This window comes from Hippoglossus hippoglossus, chromosome 21 (genome assembly GCF_009819705.1).
Source record: "Hippoglossus hippoglossus isolate fHipHip1 chromosome 21, fHipHip1.pri, whole genome shotgun sequence".
Taxonomy (NCBI): Eukaryota; Metazoa; Chordata; class Actinopteri; order Pleuronectiformes; family Pleuronectidae; genus Hippoglossus; species Hippoglossus hippoglossus.
The window spans coordinates 9,708,770-9,731,057 of record NC_047171.1 but is presented as its reverse complement, the minus strand read 5'-3'; the positions used below and the strand labels follow the sequence as shown (position 1 = coordinate 9,731,057).

Below are 22,288 nucleotides of genomic sequence, written 5' to 3'. Positions count from 1 at the left end.
TAATGAAGCCTGTTTGGTATTCAATGAATGGACAGCTTGTTAATGTGATACTGAAGATAAAGGAGGGGCTGTATTCAGGGAAAGGAGAGGGAGAAAATCTACCGTACGACTGGATTGGCCATGTTCAAACTGACACCCTTGAAATGACTCTGCAGTCTAAACAATGGAACAACAGAGAGGGCGCTCAGGACAAGGGGCTGGGCGGCTGTGTCACTCACTGAGAGTTACACACTCGCGCAGTAATGACAAACCAAATGTTTTAGTCCGTCAGGTTTGACTTCAGAAGTTGCAGTTCCACAGGGATCAAATAATTCAAACATTTAACTTTGATAAAGCAGAATTCATTTAAATTCCAGCTCGTCGGAAATGCACGAGCTAGATTTCTCACAATATCCACTGAAAGAGCAAGTTACTCTGATTTTAGCTTCTTTTCATTGGCATAAATGGATTTTAAGACTTTATTGTTGACTCTTAAGTTCCGTTCTGGACACCTGAATACAAGTCAGATCGTTTGACACCTTGTTTGCCTGGTCGTTACCTAATGTCTTCAGCGAAGGCCCTGCTCAGAAGATCAGACTCCTTATCCTGTTTTGTATAATATTTGTGTGTGATTTCTCTGGGGCTTAATTCACCTTAAAATGTTTATCGTTATTATTATTTTTTATTTGAAAGTGAAGTTTCTGAAGACCCCCTCAAAGAAAGCTGCACACTGGATTACTGCAGGCCAAACTACTAAAAGGAATTAATGATCATAAATAAAAAAAAAGGGACAAAATGTTTTTGGTACATTATGTGTATGCAACTTATGCTCAAGCACTAATTATGGCAGGCAGGACATAATGATACATCTGGTGCATGCAGTATAGTTGTCCTTCATTGCCAGAGCAGTGAGTCTGCTCTGCCAGGACGTCTCCACATACACATAATGACAGCTCAAAGGCATTACAGACACAAACCCTTATAACTGGACAGAACCTCGTGTCAGTAGAGTCTCACCCTGCCAGCCTTGGCCACAGCATCCACCTCTACCTCCCTGGCACCACGGACGAACTTGGTAATGACCACTGGATGCTCCTGGAGGAAAGACAGCAGGGCGGTTATTCAGTCAACTACTAAAAACAGGTGAAATAACCCAGTCTGAACAAGGTCTTTTGGTATTGTAGTGCAGTCTGTAGGTTTCTGGGTATTTTGGCTCTCTTATCCCCACAAACAGTTGCTTTTTTCCACATCCAGCAGTTACAGAGCAACATCATTATTCATTTGGAGTCACGTTTCTGGAAGAGAAGTCCGAAATTACCCCTCTCTCGGCTCTGTTTTCGCTCTCGACAAACTCCTGAAAGAAGTATCTGGCTTTGTATGTGCTAAATGCTCCGCTACGTCCACCAGCTGTATCTGTCCATCATTTGGTGTTGAGCAGAAACTTTACTCTGGGTTTGTAAGAGCTTTTTCTCTGAAAACAACTAACAGTGTCAGCTGAAAGCCGCATGATGAAAGCCGTGAGAGTGAAAAAGAACAGTGAAGTTGTGGGCAAGGCAGATAAACAATGAGCCCAGGCTCACTGAAAAACTCGGTCTAGCCGAGGATGGCTGCGGATTCAGGTGTTTGTTCTCTCTGTAGCTTCATTACTACAAGCAACTCCTTTCACATCATCGTTTCAAAGTCAGCCGAATCTTATTTCTGCTCAGAAACGAGCAAATGCTGTTGTTGTGATGTGATCGGAGCTCATCCTGCACAAAACCTTTACCTCCATCTTGACCTGAGCTCCTTTCTAATGACAACTCCGCTCCACAAATCTGCAAGTCTCCCTGTAAACTGCAGGACGTGGACGATCACTGGTGCGACAAATCCATGAGGTGCAATAATATCCAAATTTGGCTCAGTGTCACATTCACAGGTGCAAAATGTAATAAATAAAATCAGGTACTTTATTTTATATTTTGATGAGGGGAAACTCCGAGATTAATTGTCTCTAGTTTTCTCTTTGCTTGATTTTAAGTCCTCAACCGTCGATACATTGATTATTATCCTCAGCAGGAGGTTCTGTTTGGCCCCTGTCTGTTGGTTTGTTTGTCATCAGCAGCTAAAACTACTACACAGATTTCTACGAAACTTGGTGGACAGATGCATGGACCAAGACAGAAACCACTGAATCATCACGGGGATCTGGACAAAGAGGATCCAGGACCTTTTTTCTCTCTTTTAATAAAACCTACATCTGTCACTGTATGCACTTTTTATTTAATTAAATGTCATACTACTATTAACAGACTTGATTTGGTGCTCTGAAAGTGAGATAGTGTGTGTGTGTGTGTGTGTGTGTGTGTGTGTGTGCATGCATGCGTGTGTGCGCATGCTTTTAGCTCCAGGTAGAGGCCCTTGGAGGGGCCAGCTGCCCCCGAGCCACCTGCATGTTCAGTGAGGTAGAGCTGGGCACACAATACTAGCCAACAGACATGCCAGCTGGTAGCAGTAGTTAATTGAAAGCAGAGGGAGAACACAAAAATCAGAGCGAGAGTGCGTGTATGTGTGTGATGTCGAGAATAAGATCCTTTGTCCTAACATGCTTATTCAATATAATTCAAGCCAGAAGAACAAAAAATATGAAGGTCCGAGGTGAAACCTTTGAAGGGAGTTCTCTGGCAATGTGTGTCTCACAGGTGCGGGCGTGTGTACACTGATCTCACCTGGGACACCTGAGTGGCCTCCTCCAAGAAACGTTTCATCTCCTCTTCCCCGTACACAACATTCATGGCTGAGCCGCTGGTGAGATGCAGAGAGAGAGACAGTGAGAGAGACAGTGAGAGAGAGAGAGAGAGAGAGAGAGAGAGAGAGAGAGAGAGAGAGAGAGAGAGAGAGAGAGAGAGAGAGAGAGAGAGAGAGAGAGAGAGAGAGAGAGAGAGAGAGTGTGTGTGTGTGTGTGTGTGTGTAAGCGAGGAAGAGAAAACTGAAGAAAAAGGGCCACAGGAGAGGAAGAGAAGCTAGCAAACAGGAGAACATACAGGCTTCTAATGATTGTTCAAAACACTCATTATCTCTGCGTTGCATCACTATTACCATCGGGAACAAGGTCTGGAAACAGTCAAAATAAGGCGCGGGAGAGAAAGAAGGAGCGAAAGGGAGGAGAACAGTTATTTAGGTCGAAAAGCACTCCAGGCTCTTGAAAACAAGTTCAGAACTTTGTCATTAAAAAACAACAGATTTAGGCTGGAGTGTTTGGTTTTTTTTATCTCCTGTTTGATAAAAAGAGGTTCAGAGGAACAGGACAGGAAGGCCACAGGCTCGGGTCAGAGCTTTATTCCTCAGCTGTCTGTAGCTCAGAGGCAGACATATGTCCAAATCCCAGACTGAATACTGACCCTTCATTTGAGTACCAGCCACACACGACTCATATTTGCACATTCAGGCACATCCTTGACTCGGATGCCATCTAGTCCCTGCTACGTTGAATATTGAGATGACTCATTCACATCAAGACCAATAATTCAGATGCTGTATTAAGAGTGTGAAGAGGTTATATTTTGACCCAATGTGGGTTAATGAGCAGGTAAATCTATGTTTTTCTTTCCATCAGTCCAGCTTGTGTTGCTGCTGCTGTATGAGAGGTGGTGATGGTATTATCTTGTTTGCCTTGATGTTCACATTACTATTGTTTTGGTGTTACAGAAAATGCCTTCTGCCCAAACTTAGACTGTGGTCGAAAGCATTTTCAAAGGAAACAGTGATTGGAGTAGACATGGCAAATAATGTGTTTCTGTCTGAACGACCATTATTTAAAGAACTGATGATCCAACACACTTGCTCACCACCACATCCTGATTTGCTTAAAAAAAAAATCTGAATTCAATATTTCAGACAATTATAAACCAATGGGATTACAATATAAAGGGGAGTGAGGTTATTTCTATTCATTATTGTGTTTATTACTTGGGTCTGATTGGATACACCGCTCAGCCACACAGATGCTTTCTCACAGACAGATTACCATGCATTTGAATTTCACTCTGTCTCGCCATCACTTTTTGTGAGTTATTCGTCACTAGTGAAAAGGTTGAAACGCGTCTAATTGCTTTTACACATGATTGTGCAGCAGCGTTTACATGTGGCAGCAGCTCCTGCACTACATTTTTTAAAACCAAAAGAAATACATGACTTTTGTATGCCAATATGAGATAAGTCATAAATATGTCATTAAGTTATTATATGAATACATTTATGGATAAATACTTCAAACTATGCTTTGGTTTGTGTGTGTGTAAATGTGTGAGTTTGTGCAAATGTGTTGAGGCTGAGAGAAACATTCAAAAACCATTACCAAGTACGTCAAGGGGGAAGAGTGAAAACACTTCGGGGACGGGAGAGATTAGACAGAGCAGAGAAGAGGATGTAACAGTATTCATTGGAAGGCAGCAATAACAGAAGAATCCGGAATTGAGAATAATAATAAACTCCATATTATTAAATCATATGATTTTGGCTACTTCAACATCCAGTGGAAATTTTTAAAACTGATGAATTAAAGGAATTTGATATTAGGTAGTTTTAAATGGGACCGATTGCCGGACAACGAGGGTTTCTCATAATCCTCAACAAGTACAGAGAGACTCCCTTTTATAACAACACCACAGTTTGCATGGAAAATAATAAAAAGTCCAAAACTTCATTACACACAAGTTTGTTCCCACTGAGGCTACAACCAGGGTCCCATCATGACATCTGCTGGACACAAGTGTCACTGCATGACTGAATAAGCACTTAGGCGAGTCAAGTCCATTAATCATTATAACTAAAACTGTATTTTACTCAATTATTAATAAAACAGTGCATAAGCTCATGCCTCACCCAACACAATTGAATGGTTTTCCTGCCTGTGTTTATTAACATAATTTAATGGCTGAATATTTGACACAAATCCTGTTTAGATTATTGTGCTGTAATTTAATAATACTGCTGTCGACAAAATAAATAAGTAAATACAATGAGGTTAAGACAGGTCAGCCACTACATCCATGATTAACATTCAAAATGTATTTTTCATTTATAGAGAAATTTGTCTTGGGATCTTCACCCATGCTGCAGCCATAAAAATACATTTTAATGGAGAAAATATACATATATGCTAATAAATAATGAGCAAGGTTCTTAAGGCAGCTAAATCACAAAATATGCAAATAAAAAAAATACTTATTCCCTTAAAAATCCCTTCAATAAAAGATCACCCAGTGCCCATCCTGACCTCATCTGTCAATCCTAATGCTGGCATAAGAGACTGCTGACATGAGATGACTGACTGTACTTCAGTCACACTGTTTGTACAGTAATAGTAAGCACTGTCTTCTGCTGTATGTTGACCGACCTTTGGTAAAACTCACCTGAGGACGTAGGAGGGGCGGAGCAGACAGGGGTAGCCCACCTGGTTGGCGAATGAAAAGGCATCTTCCTGTGAAAGGCGAAGAACGCTCATTAAATATTAGAAAGACAAACAATGTCATGTAAAAACAGTGACACAACTCAGCACTAATACATATATGAACAAATGTGACATTTTTGAAAATGTAATATCTATAGCTTCAATAAAGTAAACAGTAAATAATCATTTAAAAAAAACAACATTTAGCCAATTTGTTTAACTGCTGTTACTCAATTCACTTTTTATAGCTGCAGGGAGTGGAGATGTAAAACTTTATTAACACATCTGACTGCTCAAACACTGTCTCTGAGGTATAGATCATTTTCTTAGTGCACACCAAGACGTATTCTAACAAACACCGTTACAACAGACACAATCTATAACCAACCAAAGAGCCATTCTTTCAAAATAAAAAGAGAAAGTAGGAGTTTAAAGTAAGAGTTTAAAGAAGGTTTTCAAATGAGGACACTGAATATTTGTTGTGTATTTGAATATTTATGCAACTTTTAAAAGAAGTTATGTCATGTTTAAGAGGTGTTTGATCAAAGAGAGAAAATGAATATCAAGCTGTGCTCGTCCTTGTTGCAAAAACCCTCATGAAATAAGCTCTTATTTTACCTGTTCTCAATTCAACCATACACAAATTAGACAGATTCAAGAGAGAACGCTGCCGTGTCTGCCAAAACAAAACTAATGAAAAGAGTAGGAGGGAGAATATAAGTGCTTCAACAGTCAGTAAGTGGCGCCTCAGTTCATCTCCCTTTTGATTCTGTTTTCTTCCGCGAGAACGAGTGGGAGTTGTGGTGGGAGTCTAACAGTGAGAGAAATGTGGTATGTCCTTCTCCTCATCATCATCATCATCATCATCGCTTTTTCTATCCGACTCTCTGCAGGACTCGCCTTTTCCTCTCCATTACCCACTGTTCACTCGCCAGGGGTGGAGTACCAAATACAAAAAAACAAACGCAAGATGCATCTCCCCACGGCTCGTCTGAGTTATTCCGGCCCAATACAAACAAACAGTTTCGTCAAGATCGGCAGGGAAATGGGGGCTGTAGGTGGACTCTGGAGAGGCGCAGGACTTTATCTGTGCGTGTCCCAGCTAATCGCTCCTCGTGGTAACTGAGCTCACAAGCAACAGTTATATGGACGAGGAATATTCCAGCGCTGAGTGCAGACACATCTCGGTGATCCTCGTGTTCCACAGAGGGGGTTACCGGTGCTTTGTTCTGCTTTAGCCGTGAGCGAGTTGAAAAGGCCAAACACGACTGAGTAGTTGGGGTTCTGAGCTTCAACAAGGAAGAAAGTTCTCAAAATGATGAGTGAAGTTCGTGAATGATGTAATGATTGTAAAGTATTTGGTTAATATTTAGCTGGCAAAAGAGTAAAGATTGATCAAAATGAAAGAAGCATCATATATTGGGAAACTATGTTGTGAAAGCAAAAGTTGTTTTGGATAATTCACATTTGTATTGTTAGTGGAGGAGATGATGAGGTGAACTTATCTGATTGTTGGTTCAATTTACTGTTGATCTTTTTAACAAAAGGTAGAAAATTATTTGTTCCCCTTCATAGGCATAAAATGGCTCAAAAACTGCAATTTCAGATCACAAAAAAACTGCAATTTCACACCACAAAATATGATAATAATTTCCCATCAATGCCGCTACTCTCCATTATTTATATCTTTCCTCTCACCAGAGAACTAAGAGCCCTCCATGGGGCCTGGGCCACCCCGAGGTCATCGAGGACACTGGAGAAGATGGAGCGCTCCTCAGCCCGGTCAATCTGCAAGGGGCTCGTCCCGAGAATCTTCACCCCGTTCAGGTGCAACGGGACGGCAAGATTGTTGGGGATCTGGCCTCCCACTGACACGATGCTGCCTGAGCAACCCTGGAGAAGAAGAGAGGAGAGGAGATATAGGATTGAATAACATTAAGAATAAAATATGTCAGGTCACGCCTTGGTCCTCCTGCCACAGGCCTTTCAGCCAAGCTTTACAGTCTGAAACCTGAGGCCACGTCAAATTATTCTGGAGACTAATGACGCAGTGAAGATATGGGACAAAAACACCTGATGTTGGCTTTACCATATAAAGGTTTAGTTATGACACGGATGGAGTATACGGTGGATTCAGGAAGTCGTTACATAAAAAAAAATTAAGATCATAAAGCTAACTAATGCTAAAATCATTTATACCATTCATTGTTAAAATAAATTGTTGTCCTCAAAATGACAAAATGAAAACAGAATTTCAGATTTTTTTGTTGCAAAATTGAAAATTGGTATATCATACTGACATAAGTATTCAGCCCCTTTATTCAGCACTTTGTTAGAGCACCTCTGACAGCGAGTACATCTTCGAGTTCTGCTCCAGGATTTGGGGATCCTCTCCAGCTCTGTCAGGCTGGATGGAGAGAACAGCCTTTTGCAGGTTGTCTTCAGAGATGTTTGATTGGGTTCAAGTCAGGTCTCTGGGCCGCGTCACCCCAGGACATTCACAGGGTTAGTAGCGGAATTAATATTGACAGTTGTGTGTCTCTTCAAATTATGTCCAATCATTTGAATTTGCCACAGATGGACTCTATTCAAGGAGACGTCTCAAAGATGATGGAGAGAAACGAGGGAAACCTGAGTTTAATTACAAGTGTCATAGCAAAGGGGGTGAACACTTATGTAAATGTGACGTTTCAGTTTTTCCTTATTGATAAATGTCTAAGTTCTCACTTTGAAGCAAATGAATTTCAACGATTTTACCAAAAGACCAACAAAAGTGAAGAGTCTGAATACTTTCTGAAGGCACTGTATACTGGTGTGTGTGTGTGTGTGTGTGTGTGTGTGTGTGTGTGTGTGTGTGTGTGTGTGTGTGTGTGTGTGTGTGTGTGTGTGTGTGTGTGTGTGTCAGAACAAGTGTCCATGGTCCAGCCCCTTTTCCTGTCGAGCTGATCCAGGGGGATGCTGTTTCCATGGCAATGCCAGGTTGTATCGCTTCATTATTCATGGAGCTGCTCTCCTGTTCCTGTCCAGGCTTTATCCCCATGCTCTAATGCTGTACTTATCACACAGACCCACATTGAAAGAAAGAGGGGACTGTAGCTCTGACAGAGGGATGGATGGTAAAGCTAAGTCCCAGAGCAAACAAACACTTCATCAGACTCCGATGCCATCGCAACTTTAACTGGATTACAACTCCAATTCCACTTTAACTAAAATGTTGTTGAGAAAAATGTATTTGGAGGTGCACTTTGACTTTTTAATTTGGTCCATGTCCAATCCACTAACATGGAGGAGGCAGGTTTTATGAATTGTACTGCAGCCATCCACCAGGGTGCGATCAAAACACTTCACTGGCTTCACAGTCTATGACTTCTACAGCAAACTGATCCTGACAAATTGTGATAGTGTATTATAATTATCAATGACACTAGAAGACTTACAGATATTATACATCAAAACTATAGGAACTAATTGACAAATAGCTGTTCTTAAAAAAAGTTAACAGAAGAAATATCCAGTTTCCCGTAAAAATGACCCAAAAGATTCACATCCATGTAAAATGACCACCTAAGAATAAATTATACCCCCCAAAAAAATTATTTAACAAGCTCAACCCAATGAACTATGAATGTAACCTCATGTATGTAATGCTCATTAAAGACTAAAAACCCAGAAAAAAAAATCCTCTCACCCGTAATTACAGAAAGCTAAGCTCCTAAATCTTAGATGAGCCTATAGTGCTGCATAATACATGCCCCCATTAGGACCAATTCAGAGTTTTCCTGGCTTCTATTTGACAGAGAGAGAGAGAGAAAGAGGTTTTGTTCCACTGTGTTTAATGGCCGACACCATTCTGCAGGATAAAGCAGAAAAAGCTTTGTGCTTTACCGTTTACTGAGTTTAGGTTTTAGTTTATATATATATAAATACGAATCAGCAGAGAACTTCTTCTGCTCCCTGAAACTCCAGTAAAACAAGTAAACCACAGTTTGTAAGTAAAGAATTAATCCCAAAAAACTTGTGTTTAAGTTATAGAGAAATTATTAGGCCATTACGTGTATGTGCACCAGTGTCAGAGCAATACATCCATCTGCCACTAATATTGAGTTAATATCACTTCTTATTTATATTGCGCTGACATTTCCCACCTCCGACCTGGATGACATGATGCATTTCTTTTATTATCTTTGAATTGTGAAATTGATCAATAGTACTATGCCTATGGGAACCCTGAAATTGATTGCGAGGCGATATTTCAATCACATTCTAATCAATACACATGAATATACAAGTATTTATTAATATTGATAGAAAGCTGTGATAGATGGGTGACCACACCAGAATGTCCTGACTCACTCCCAATGCATGTTGGGATAGGCCCAGTGATTTAGACCAGGAGTTTGTGAAAGGGTTTCAATAAAAGTTGTAGTTTCTTAAATTTCATTGGCGAGTTGAAGGATTCCGTCATCGACCAATACATGTTCTTTGCAATGATGAAAGGACGAGGAAATTCTAAACCTGTGTATTTTGTTTGAATTGACTCAAATGAAGAATCTTAGCATGTGTGTTCTAACCTCTTGGTCGTTAATGTCCAGGACGCGCTCCAGCGTCAGCTCTTCGAAATAAAGTCGGTCACATTCATCGAAGTCGGTGCTGACGGTCTCCGGGTTGTGGTTCACCACCACCGTCTTCTTACCCATCTGTCTCAGGGCCCTGATGCTGGACACCGCACACCAGTCGAACTCAACACTGCTCCCTGGTGAAATTCAGCATAAGAAATACATCACTGCATCAGTGACATTTAGAGAAACAACGCTTATTACTTTTTTAATGAAAATTATGAAACTTCGAAATCTAATAGTTAGAATTCAAAGTGGTACAAACTCTTGCTAATTAGTGTCAAGAAAAAAGTATAAGAAGGGCAATTTCTGTCTTTTTATACAATTTCTTTTAACAATTTGTTTGATACTTTAAATTAATAATCTATTATGTAAAAACTCAAAGTATAAAACACATGTTTTAATAGTGAAGTTATTTCAAAGTCAGTTTTTAAAAACTTTACAGGCAGGTAAAAACGATTTGAAGAGCATTAAAATGATATAAAAGCAGATTGTTGGGCTCACCGATGTGGTAGGGCCCACAACCAAGTACCATGATTCCCTGGTCTTTAAATTCCAGATCATGCTCCTGTTGAAATAAATAAATAAATAAAAATACGTTGTTGTTCATAATGCACTCTTGTGAATGTCCAATTGTTAACACAGAAATAAACTACTTATAATATTAATCAGTACTAGTAATCATATATATTTTTTCATAGCAAAATAAAATGTTTTACTAATAGTTATACAGTGATTGAATGGGTTACATACTGTGCACATGCATCAAGTCACTATCTCTGTAATGTGTATATTTTCCTCTATTAGCAGGGACCACATACCTGACCATGATATGTACAATACAGGTAGTTGGTCATAGCTGGATACTCTGCTGCCAAGGTGTCGATCTGAGAAAACAAAAGGTTCAAATGGGTCATTCATTCTTTAACATGTAACAGAAGTTAGTAAGTAATGAAAAATATTTAAATATTACTGTTACATTTGTGAAGTAGCACAGATGTGAGGAAATCCATGTAGGCACTAGTCATGTATAATGTTACACTTTTCTTCAAAACTACTGTTGTCTAAAAACGTGTAAAAATGTGTCAAACTATTAAAGCTTTGGTTAATCAATCAAAATAATGTGAATTTTCATACTCCATTTACTTTTGTGGTAACATGAAACTACAGTGTGTGTGTGTGTGTGTGTGTGTGTGTGTGTGTGTGTGTGTGTGTGTGTGTGTGTGTGTGTGTGTGTTTATTGTTTAAGCGAGGTCACTTATTGAGTGCACTGAATCTCAGTCTATCTGACCTGTGCTGGAAGCTTCCGGTCAGAGCCCAGTGAAACTCACCTGTTTGACCCACGGTTTGATCCCGTGAGTGAGCCTCAGCTCTCTGCATGCTCTCTCACTGGAGCCCAGAAGCTGACCAACCTGCCGGTCTGAGAAGCCGTCCTGCTTGGCCTGCAGCAGCAGGTCTTTGGTTATTGTGCTGCTGTGGGAGACAACACAAAAGCAAATGGTAACTATACGGTGGTTTTGTTCAAATCAGAAACCTCTTACTTTTTTGCACAGTTTATTTTCCCATTTATGCCAAAGAAGCGCATGATTCACTCTTAAATTCCTTCTGACACATGTCAGTCTGTCTCCAGCTTAAAGGTTTAAAACACAAAATACCTGACGTGCTGTGTGAGGAAACAGTTACGCACTGAGGTACTGAAGTGAGTATATTTTTCCCACTTTTCAAATCCACTGCACTAAGAGGGTCAATCGAGCAGGCGGGTCATGATTGGCTTGCCTACCCAGCAGGGTGGACTGCAGGGAGCGGCCCGGCTCACAGCGATCAATAACACATCGACAAACAAGGCGCGGAGCTGCCAGACCACCAGGTTGGGAAGTGCACCATTTAAAATCCGTTTTAAATCGATGAAACTTTAATGCAAACTGTGAGCTTTAACAGAAAGATTGTAGCAGAAATAAAATGTTGTGTCAAGAGGCATTTCTGAACTGGAACAACCGGAAAGAACATCTATAAAAACATGTTTCTTTCACACCTTCAAATACATTTTGACCAGTGCTTTCAAGCACTTGACTCTACAGTGCAGTTTGCTGTCTATAATGATTGTTGGTTACTCTTTTACTGCACTGCCAAATGTGGCTGACTGGACATGATGGGAGAGGAAGAGAAAGAGGAAGAGGAAGAGGAGAGGTTTTTAAAGTGGTTTAACTACCTCAGATAAATGGAAGGACATATCAAGTCTGAATCAATGGATGCAAATAAAGTTACTGGAGTGAATTTAAAGTAAACACAAGCCCTGGAGCATATCACAGAGAAACAGAGAAACCAGACAGAGTAAGAACTGAGAGAGAAATTATAATCGGACAATGGGGATATAAAAGTGCTCAACCAGTCAAGACTAAAAACCGACCTCAAGATATCTTGAATATCTCTCCTTTACAGATGTGTGAAATAACTGTATATTTAAAAAATGCAGTGTTCCTAAGGGTCAAGAGTCAAGTAAATCAGCATATCACACCCATCTATCATGAATTACAATAAAAAGACAGCAATTCTTTTGTTATAAGTACAGACATGTTCACAATTATCAAAGTATATTTGCAGTTAAACTTGCAACAAAATATCTTTAATTCTGTTCTGACTGTGAGTTACATTTCCATTTTCTTTTTCTGTTAATCAACGTGTAGGCTTCTATGTGTCGGATCTGCAGGAGCTTCAAGAAGTGAAAGACACTTTGCTGTGGCAGGAAAACATGATTTCTGCATCACAGTGTGTCACTGACTACATTTCCACAATTGTGAATAAGACATCACTCCAATTACAATGTTTACATGAGTTCCTAATAGAATATTTCCCTTATATTCCTGTTTACATGTTACAGAGCGTCTGACTATGACTCATGTCAATGTAACGTCCTACTATTTGTTCACATTCAAACCCAGGGGATGTGTTGTCAAGCAGCTGGTATTTGCTGTATGTCGATGTCGCAAAATGCTGTGAAAACTCCAATGGGAAGTTATATTATTAAGATCTATACAAGATATTCCCTTTCAACTTTTTTTGTTAGCATGTCGAGTGATATTTCCCAGAAAGCTATGCAACAATACATTAGAAGTCAGCTGGGTTTCCAGTTAGCACAGCACCTGATAGATGTTTTCAGTGTAAAAGAACTATACACTGTGTAAACATGGCAGCTCTAGAGTTACTGGAAGGCTTCTCTGACAGATTTCGGCCAATTGTCTCCCTTCGATTTCTGCTTTTGTGCCAAGTTAAACTAAACACATGGATGCACTGTGGTGAAAGTCGTATTGATCATCTCATCTCGCTCCCACTAAGAAAACTAATACTTCCCATAATGTTGCAGTTAGAGACGACACAGAGGAATTCTTATATCTGGCGAAGCCTGATGAATTATTCATGACCTTGTAGCTTAACAGTATTGAACATTTCAAATGTATTTTAACTCCCACTGCACACAGCTGGGCCCAGAAATAACAAACTCCAGGAACAACACAAGGAGAGAGTCAGAGTCAGGAAATCAAGATGAGACATTCACTCTCAGAGCTTCTCGGGGGGAATTTCTGGTCTTATCCCACCTGAAAACCAGTTTTAGTCAGAGGTAAATCCTTCACAATCTGAACTTCACACATAAATAAACCTTGAAACGCATCAACCCAGCGTGTGTACAGCGAGAGAGGGAACAGAACTGTCACATAGTCTCGCACATGATTATAAAAACATGCAGCCGCTCACAATCTAACTGAACTTGACGGTGACGAGAAGCAATTTCTGTGATTTCACACTTTTCAGTTTGTTAATTTCTCAGTTAATTAAGTCTGAACCATGTTAGAATGATACTGTTGTGTTGCGTAATTGCCGTTCTCTTAATTGTAATTCATGTCATGCCCGGGAGCTTATATACCTAATGATCTATGTCCTCACACGCAGGTGTACTGGTGTTCTGCTTTGTGTAATCAGGCTTTAACATATGAAGTGTTTGCCAGGTCTCCATTAGGAACACTGCAGTCATTATCAAGTACTGCACTGGTTCTGGAGGCAAAGATACAGAAACTATGAATGTGTCTTATCATAGAGTCTTTTAAAACAACATCAGTACATATGGAATGTGGATGATAATATGTTGATGCAGCATACAAACACAATAACTGGATTTACAGGCCGTGTTTAGATCAGGTATTGGCATCTTACTCTTCCTCAGTTGATCTGATCACAAGTGGACAGCTCTAAGTTTGTCAGTTCACATCTGGCATTAGAATGTGTCCCCACATGTGTCTCAACTGACCCCTTCTGTGCAGATCTCTCCTTCCCACTTTAGATGCAAACACACGTGTACGTAAATTCTGTTTGCAGACATAATTACGTTGTTTTAGCCGGTCTGAATATACTGATGGGTCCGTTGTCAATGTGTGTCAGTGTGTGAGAAGAGGGACAGCAGAGCCAATCAATCGTCTGAATCATCATTATATGATTCAATAACAGTAGTTATTTTAGTATCACCTGTGTGAACAAAGACTATTTTTCCATCAACAGCAAATGTTTACAGACAAACTGACCACATTTCACTTCTGATCTAAATCTACACAATAATCTGAATCTCGTTAGTGACTCTTGTACAAATACAGATTGAAATGTTGAATATCCACCAGTCCAAGCTACAGCAATCAAAGAACCAACACTCCAATGGACACAAACATCAAGTCAGCAGAGCCCGAAGTCCAGCTGTACTCAGCGCTACGCTCCATCAGTCTGCCACCAGCAGCCTATTGTTGTGTCTCCATCCCAATGTCCCCTGCTCCAGAGGCAGTGGAGACTACAACAGCACTTCTATGTGTCAGCGTGTAGCGGTGGCTGCCCACCAGACAGCCAGGCATTAATTATTAAACAGCGCAGTCAGAGGAAAGCAGCGGGTTACCTGTGGCTGAGCCATGAAAATTCACAGCGGCTTTGATTTGAGCTGTCCAGGTAACAGCCAGAGGGCAGATGGACAGCGAGGGCAGCGGCTGAGAGGAGGTGAACCGCGGCAGGGAAAGTGACACGGACGTGAAGAGACTGGGGTTCATCTCATTTATGAGGACCGACATTTTCGAACTGAAGAATGTGCAGTAATTTAGAAAAAAATAAGTCCCCAAAATTGTGTCCTTTTTATATAACTTGTCAATTTGTAACTCTCAATTCTCTCTTTTGGAAGCATGCAATTCAAAAAAGGAAGCAGGGATAAGAGGCTGTCTAAGCAAACCTGCATTGAAGAAAATTCAACTTAAAAGCGATGGTATGAAAACAAAGCCTCCACATCCATTCATGCATGTTTTAAATCAAATCTTGTGTAGTTTCCTGAGGCCCATAACTTTGATTCATACACAGCAACCTGCATAACGACTGTATGTATAATATAGACGCCACGAGCCATCAGTGTTTGTGTTTCTGAATTTTTTTGCATTGTAATGAAATGCCAATAAAATAAGAATGAAACTGAATTCAAGAGTTTGAAAGAATTTAGCTGAAACTTTTGATCTATTTAAGTCAATGTGAACCACCTCTCAGTAGCAAAGGGCCAAAAGTAATCTGCAAACCAACTAAGTCTATACTGCAGAAATAAAAAGGCAGATAACAATGATATATGGCTAATGTGGTTAAAATGATTTGAGGGTCAACTCCACATACAGATGTACAGGCTGGAGGGGCTTATGGCTCCTAAATCAGCCCGATTATCCTCTAATGTGCAGCAGCCTTAAATAGACAAAACACAAGCTAATTCAAGAAAACAGTGGTAGTGTTGCAAATACATGCAACACTGCTAAATATGCTGCAAGTAAACACAACACTGACAAACACAAACACATGGTGCAAGCAGCACAGCTGACAACAGATGCGTTTCCAGGGGACACAAAGGAAACTTATGAACCCGGCTGAGGCACTTGTTGTTAAATACTTTGTGACTTTTACAGTTACGAAGTTGGCTTCTTGTCAGTGGTGTAAAATTAGCTTCATGGGGATGTGCAGGAGGCGTACATATTATTATTATTAATAATAATAAAGAGTAACTGTCGCTCTAGGTCTAAAGGATAATCAGAAAACACTGCAGAGTCACATACAGGCACATCAGCACTGTACAAACACAAAAGTAAATCAGAAGCATTAAACAACTTTAAATGCTAAAATGAATCATGTCCCTTTAATCCATAATTCAGCAGCAAAGGAACTGACGTGCACGTTAGGGACGTCACATTTAACTTTACCTCTTGTAGTTTTCCAGGTGCTGCTCCATCTGTGTTATCTTGCGGAGCTTGTGGAGGAACCACTTGTCGATGGCCGTCAGCTGGTGGATCTGATCCACACTCATGCCAGTGTGGAGAGCCTAAAACACACCGGGCCCCAAACAGACTCAGTGTTACCTTTGACAGGTTCATCGTACGGGTGCTTTGTTGTAGACATCCAGTAGGTTTCAGAAAGTTTCAACAAATTCTAATTATCAGTTGCTTTTAATTAAAATCATGTTACAAGTTGAAGGTCATTCCTTCAAGTTAAAATAGTGAACGATATATAATATTACTTTGCCACTTTTGGCATTAAGTGGATTTTAGTGAGCGGTCTGTAAAGTCAGTGGAACCTATGCACTGACATCAGGAGCTGCAGGTGATTACTGTGACCTTCAGTGGAATATTTCAATCACATAGACCTAGCCTATTTTAGTACCTTTTTTTTTTTCAAACGTAACCACATTCTATGATTCTATAACAGACTATGAAACAATTGTCAAAGAATCCTGCCCGTGTTTCGGTGCTTTTGAGAATTGATAACTGCCTGAGCTGCAAAAGTAGCAGCAACATACTGAAGGTTTACATCCAATAAATATTTGATAACCTTCTGATTTCATTGTGCCCTGAATCACCCTGTGCCAGATGCACCAACATAACATAACCGAGCCTCCCTGGGGGGGGTTCCGTTCTTTGAAAGCTTCATTTCTTTTCCTCATGTGTACATGGAGCTAATGTGACTTCGGAAAAAAAGCTCTGATTGTGTTTCATCTGTCCACAGCCCAGTCTCCCAGAGGCACTGCAGCTCATTAACAATCAAAGGTGAGGCTGTTTGTCATCTTTGGACCATTCAACTGCCTTATAACAAGTACAATTGAACTAACAAACGAAGACGAAGGAGAAGCGATCAAATATGAAGGGTAATAAGAGATACAGAACCGAATGGGGAAGAAGAAGAAGTAGGATATTGAAACAAACAGTGTATGACGGTAATGCACCTTGACGTTGGTTACCACCCCCCAATAAACCAAAAGACGAAGAACAAGTCGTGTCAAACTCGTTCAAACGTTATTTTTTGGAAAAACTGACAGCTGTAATAAAAGTGTCGCCCGTTAGCTGACTTGATTATTCGGAACCTTAAACAGAAGAAAAGCTGCTTATACGAAAATAATGATAATACCAAAACAGCACGATGAGAACTTTTCCTCCATTTTAATAGGCTGAATGACTTCCAGGAAATCTTTGATGATAATTAAAAAGAGCCTGCTTGAAATGTCACTATAATCCATTTATTTATCACCACTTCTAAAGGGTGCCCATAATAGAGACTTTAAAGAAGAAGCAATAATTCTGCTATTTTCTTTGTTTGATTCCACTGCAAACCAAAGGCAGGTAGGTACGCATCATAATAGAGCTTTTAATTTCTACACTCTTGTGGAACGGAGACATCTTCTAATGATTTGCGAGGGCACCAACACTTTTGACTACGTCTGTGGCTGGCGTTTGATTGCCTGGAGATAAGATATGGCTCATTAATCCCTAATGACGTCGCCATCGCCGATGATCTCACTCCACACTTAAGGGAACATATCCGTCTGCGCTGTCACGACACTGAGCTCACATAGCTGGAGGTTTCGACACTGACACAACCTCTGTTGCTTCTCTGCCGCAAGAGTAGGACCTGTAGATGTTTTAACCTTGTATTAGCTCATGCGGCATCTCTGTGTCAGAATGACAGAGCTTGACCCTGCGCTTTAAAAAAAAGTGTTGTTTCACCCACATTTCTTTATATGAGAAAAACAGACTAACAGCAAAGTATCAGGCAAGAAACAAAAAAAAAAAAAACGTATTTCAGATGATTACCCACATTAGTAGATATCTGAGAAGACCCTGCTGTCAGTTAGATAATCAAACACTGTTTACGTGTGTTTCCCAGGAATTATAACAACCTATAACACCTCTGCATCTATTTAAGTCAATCTCAATTTCAAAGACAAGCATTTCCACACAATTAGGCATTCACAGCTCGGCATGCAGGAAGGCCAGGGACACATTTTCCTTCTCCGCGTTTCATGATTTTTTCATGATAATTCTTTTTTGACACTTCAAAATGTGATTTTAATGAGAAAACTGTAGTTGGTGTCATTCATAATTAACGCTATGAAAGATTAGTGTACCTTGGCGAGGGAGAAGATGCGGGTGCTGGAGGGCACAGCCAGCTCCTGCTGCAAGTCCTGGGTGTCAGCCCAGGCTTTCTTGAGTGGCAGGTGGGGCACGAAGCCATCCACTGATGGATGACACATCCGCAGGGCCTTCTGCACGCTCTCCTCAAAGGTCCGGCCCACTGCCATCACCTGAATCCAGAAGAGGAGATTACAAGACGATCAAATACTGGTGTGAGCACAGTAAATAAGTGTTTATCCGTGGGTCCTCCCCCACCTCTCCGACACTCTTCATGGAACTGCCTATTTCACTGGACATGCCCTGGAAGCGGTCCAGGTCCCAGCGGGGGATCTTGGTGACGATGTAGTCCAGACTGGGTTCAAAGCAGGCCGTGGTCTTCTCCGATACGGCATTCTTGATCTCTGGTAGGGGGATTCCCAGTGCCAGCTTAGCAGCTACAAATGCTAACGGGTACCTATGAGACAAGGACAGAGCAGAAAGAAGAACAAAATAAACTGATGGACAACAGTCGCAGAATATCCTGAACAAAACTAGAAAAAGATCCCAGACCTTCTTTTTGTCAAATATTTGAACTTCACAGTGTGTGTGTGTGTGTGTGTGTGTGTGTGTGTGTGTGTGTGTGTGTGATCTAAAAGTGCAGAAGAACTCCTCTTTCAATTATTTTTGGAGATCATAAACCTTGTGCCTTAAACAAGATGATTAGACATAATCACTAAGCTTCAAGGGAAAATCCCCTGGGACACATAATTATATATACTGCATATTACCTACTCCTCAATATGCATTTTAGATTTGATTTGAAACCGTAGTATGTGAGTTGTGTTCACATGGACTAATTGTCTCACCCAGTGGCTTTGGATGCCAGAGCCGAGCTTCTGGAGAGCCGGGCGTTCACCTCAATAATGCAGTACTCCAGGGACAAAGGGTGGAGAGCGTACTGGATGTTGCATTCACCTACAATGCCGAGGTGACGGACCACCTTGATGGCCGTCTCACGGAGCATGTGGTACTCCTCGTTGGACAGCGTCTGGCTCGGTGCTACTACTATAGAGTCACCTGAGGAAGAAGAAGAGGAGGGGCTAGAGCGAGACGTGACTTATTATATATTAACAGTTTTTTGGTGGATGAGAAAGTGCAACACAAGTTTGCTTCTCATTTGGATTTTAAACTGAGAGGTACCAAAATCTCATTTAAAGAATTTCACTATTCATCTCCAATCTAAAATGTCTGTTTCCTTTCCTTCCTTACTTTACATAATTTACTGGACATCAAAAAAACAAAACATTTGGGCCTGAGTCATCTGAAGTCTTTCTGATGTCATGTCATTTAATTTCTGTATAAATACTACAAAGTCCTTAAAATCAGCAATAAACATTTGTATGACAAAACAAAAATGATATTAAGAATAGTGAATATCTCTGCTAAGGTCCCTTATGAAACCGCATTTAGATTCACTAGATCCAGATTTTTATTTGGTTCTGCACCAAATCACAAACACTCATAAATATTAGTCCCCTAAACATGGCTAATTATATTCATTAATTATTCTCTAAGAAATCAAGGAGAATGTGGAAAAAATCCCTCTCTCGCAATGTAAAAGAAAGCGAAATTCCTCTATCGGTCCCAAAATGTGTTCTTCTTTGGGTCATCCCCCTTCCCTCCACAAAATTTCATGGAAATCAGTTGAGTAGTTTTTGTGTCATACTGCCAAAAACGCAGATGAAAATATAAAATTCTTGGCAGAGGTAAATATTTATAAGGTGAAGGAAGCTCTGGGGCCAGAAACATATTGCATTTTAGATAAAACAATACTTTTCTGTTTATCCTCTGGACTTTGTAAAGTACACAAGAACACAAACCACCTTTAATCTTATGTACACTTCAAGTGTCTCAGTCAGTACGAGCGCTGGATGTTGGCTATGAGAACTGAGCTAAACCCAAAGGCTTAAATTTGCCATTCAACTATTGATTTTCAGCGCTTTCTACTGATCTGTAGAAACAAAAACAAAAAAATGATGCCGACCGCTGTCCTACATCCTCTCACCAGGTGAGGCAGCGAGCTCGGTCAACATGAGTAACTCGCTCAGCTGAGAACAACAAGAATACAAGCAGCAAACAGAATCATGGAACCGGATCATAGTGGAATTACTGCACTGTGGCCTCCACACACTTCTGCAGTTTCAGTCTACATAATTCTTTTTTCCACACTCGCATGAGATCACTATCACATCACGTTCAAAAGGCCAAAACATGTTTTGTGAGGCCAATGTGACATTTGACCACCCAAATCTAATCAGCTAATCCGTGAGCCAACAGGGAACATTTGCACCACATTTGAAGAGATTCCCTCGAGGCTTTTGAAATATTGTTTTGAAAAGACTGGGACAGACAGATAGGTACTTAAGGACCGACGGACAACTCGAAAAACATCACAGAACAGAGCCTGTAATAGTTTTGAAGAGGACGTTATTATTCAGTGTGTACTGAATGTTTCTGTTTGGTACCTGTGTGAATGCCCAGTGGGTCGAAGTTCTCCATGTTGCACACGGTGACGCAGTTATCAGCCACGTCTCGCACCACCTCATACTCCACCTCCTTCCAGCCCATCAGAGACTTCTCCACCAGGATCTGACTGCTCATGATCAGAGCCTGTGATTGATACGCACAGATCATCATCAATTTAGATGCTTTGTCAGCTTATCAGCAGGTTGCAACGTGTTGAATTTAAAACTTAAGAACATAATGAATTAAATTAAGACCCACTATATGTTAAGTATGACAGATATGAAAAATTTGATTTATAGCATATCAAATTACATTAACTGTGGTTGTTAAAGGTGTCGTTTGTAGTTTTATTACAGCATGCTTAAATCTGTGTCATTGAGAAAGAACTACAACACGTGGAGACATTACAAACTATACATGCTGCCAAAACATTTCTTCTAAAAAATTATATATTTTAATTTTAAAGAAATGATGGAACATATTAACACTTTAGGGTCTTAAATTCTGAGAACCTGCAGAACATGCTATGATAGTAATTAATATAAAAACAATTTTTATAACAAGGACATGGAGTTGAAGAAAAGTGTTTGCCTCAGGTTTTTAAACAAAGACTTTAAGAAGTAGTTCTCAGCCCTGTAATTTGATACAAACCAGCCTAACAGCCACCAACAATATCTGGCAAACAAAGATTTACCACTGATACCTCCAAATGATAATAAAAATAATGAATTATGTATTTTTTATTTAAATACCAAAAACTGCAGAAGACAGTGCATTGCATAAAAGCAATGTGTGTCCATCTAATACAGTCTAGCACAGACAGTTCATTTTGCAGTTATGGGATCACACATTAGAAACAACTGAGCTGCCACATGAAGCTGGATACTGGACGAGCACAAAGGAATGTTGCTTAGCAACAGAGAACTATTCCTTTCATGGAAGAGGGCCAAAGACACATCTAAACAATTTCAAAGCTTTTATCTTTGTGCAGGTTTGTGCTGCAAACAGGTGAAGGTACAAAGTAAAAGTCTGAGGAAAATGCTTCATTTGCTGGTTTGATAGGAATGATTGATTAGATGTCAAGAAAAATAAATACAGAGAAAAACTATTATAATTGTAGCCAAATGTCAGCCAGCCTGCTGAGCAGTATTTTTTCTGACCTTGTTTGCGGTTTCCTCGAGGATCTCTTTGTTGGCACAGAGACCAGAGCCCAGACCTCCCAGGGCATAGGCCGATCGTAACATCACTGGGTATCCAATCCGCTCCGCTGCTTTCAGCGCATCAGTCACCTGGAAGATGCACAC

The 22,288-nt window shown here is 40.3% G+C and overlaps 1 protein-coding gene across 2 annotated transcripts in view; it reads right to left on the bottom strand.

Annotated features, from left to right (window-relative positions):
• cps1 (carbamoyl-phosphate synthase 1, mitochondrial) overlaps nucleotides 1-22,288 on the bottom strand; it is a 44,180-nt gene that overhangs the window by 12,311 nt on the left and 9,581 nt on the right. Inside the window, exons 16-29 of one of the 2 annotated variants that reach the window (XM_034574454.1) lie at nucleotides 22,145-22,273; nucleotides 20,984-21,128; nucleotides 19,325-19,535; nucleotides 18,735-18,933; nucleotides 18,473-18,649; nucleotides 16,278-16,396; nucleotides 11,355-11,496; nucleotides 10,845-10,910; nucleotides 10,528-10,591; nucleotides 9,979-10,160; nucleotides 7,106-7,300; nucleotides 5,370-5,437; nucleotides 2,685-2,760; nucleotides 997-1,074 (exon numbers count right to left, since the gene is read on the bottom strand). In XM_034574454.1, the coding sequence (XP_034430345.1) occupies nucleotides 997-1,074; nucleotides 2,685-2,760; nucleotides 5,370-5,437; nucleotides 7,106-7,300; nucleotides 9,979-10,160; nucleotides 10,528-10,591; nucleotides 10,845-10,910; nucleotides 11,355-11,496; nucleotides 16,278-16,396; nucleotides 18,473-18,649; nucleotides 18,735-18,933; nucleotides 19,325-19,535; nucleotides 20,984-21,128; nucleotides 22,145-22,273 (1,851 nt within the window). The remainder of the gene's footprint in view (nucleotides 1-996; nucleotides 1,075-2,684; nucleotides 2,761-5,369; nucleotides 5,438-7,105; nucleotides 7,301-9,978; nucleotides 10,161-10,527; nucleotides 10,592-10,844; nucleotides 10,911-11,354; nucleotides 11,497-16,277; nucleotides 16,397-18,472; nucleotides 18,650-18,734; nucleotides 18,934-19,324; nucleotides 19,536-20,983; nucleotides 21,129-22,144; nucleotides 22,274-22,288) is intronic. The other variant, XM_034574455.1, reaches the window with a different exon arrangement.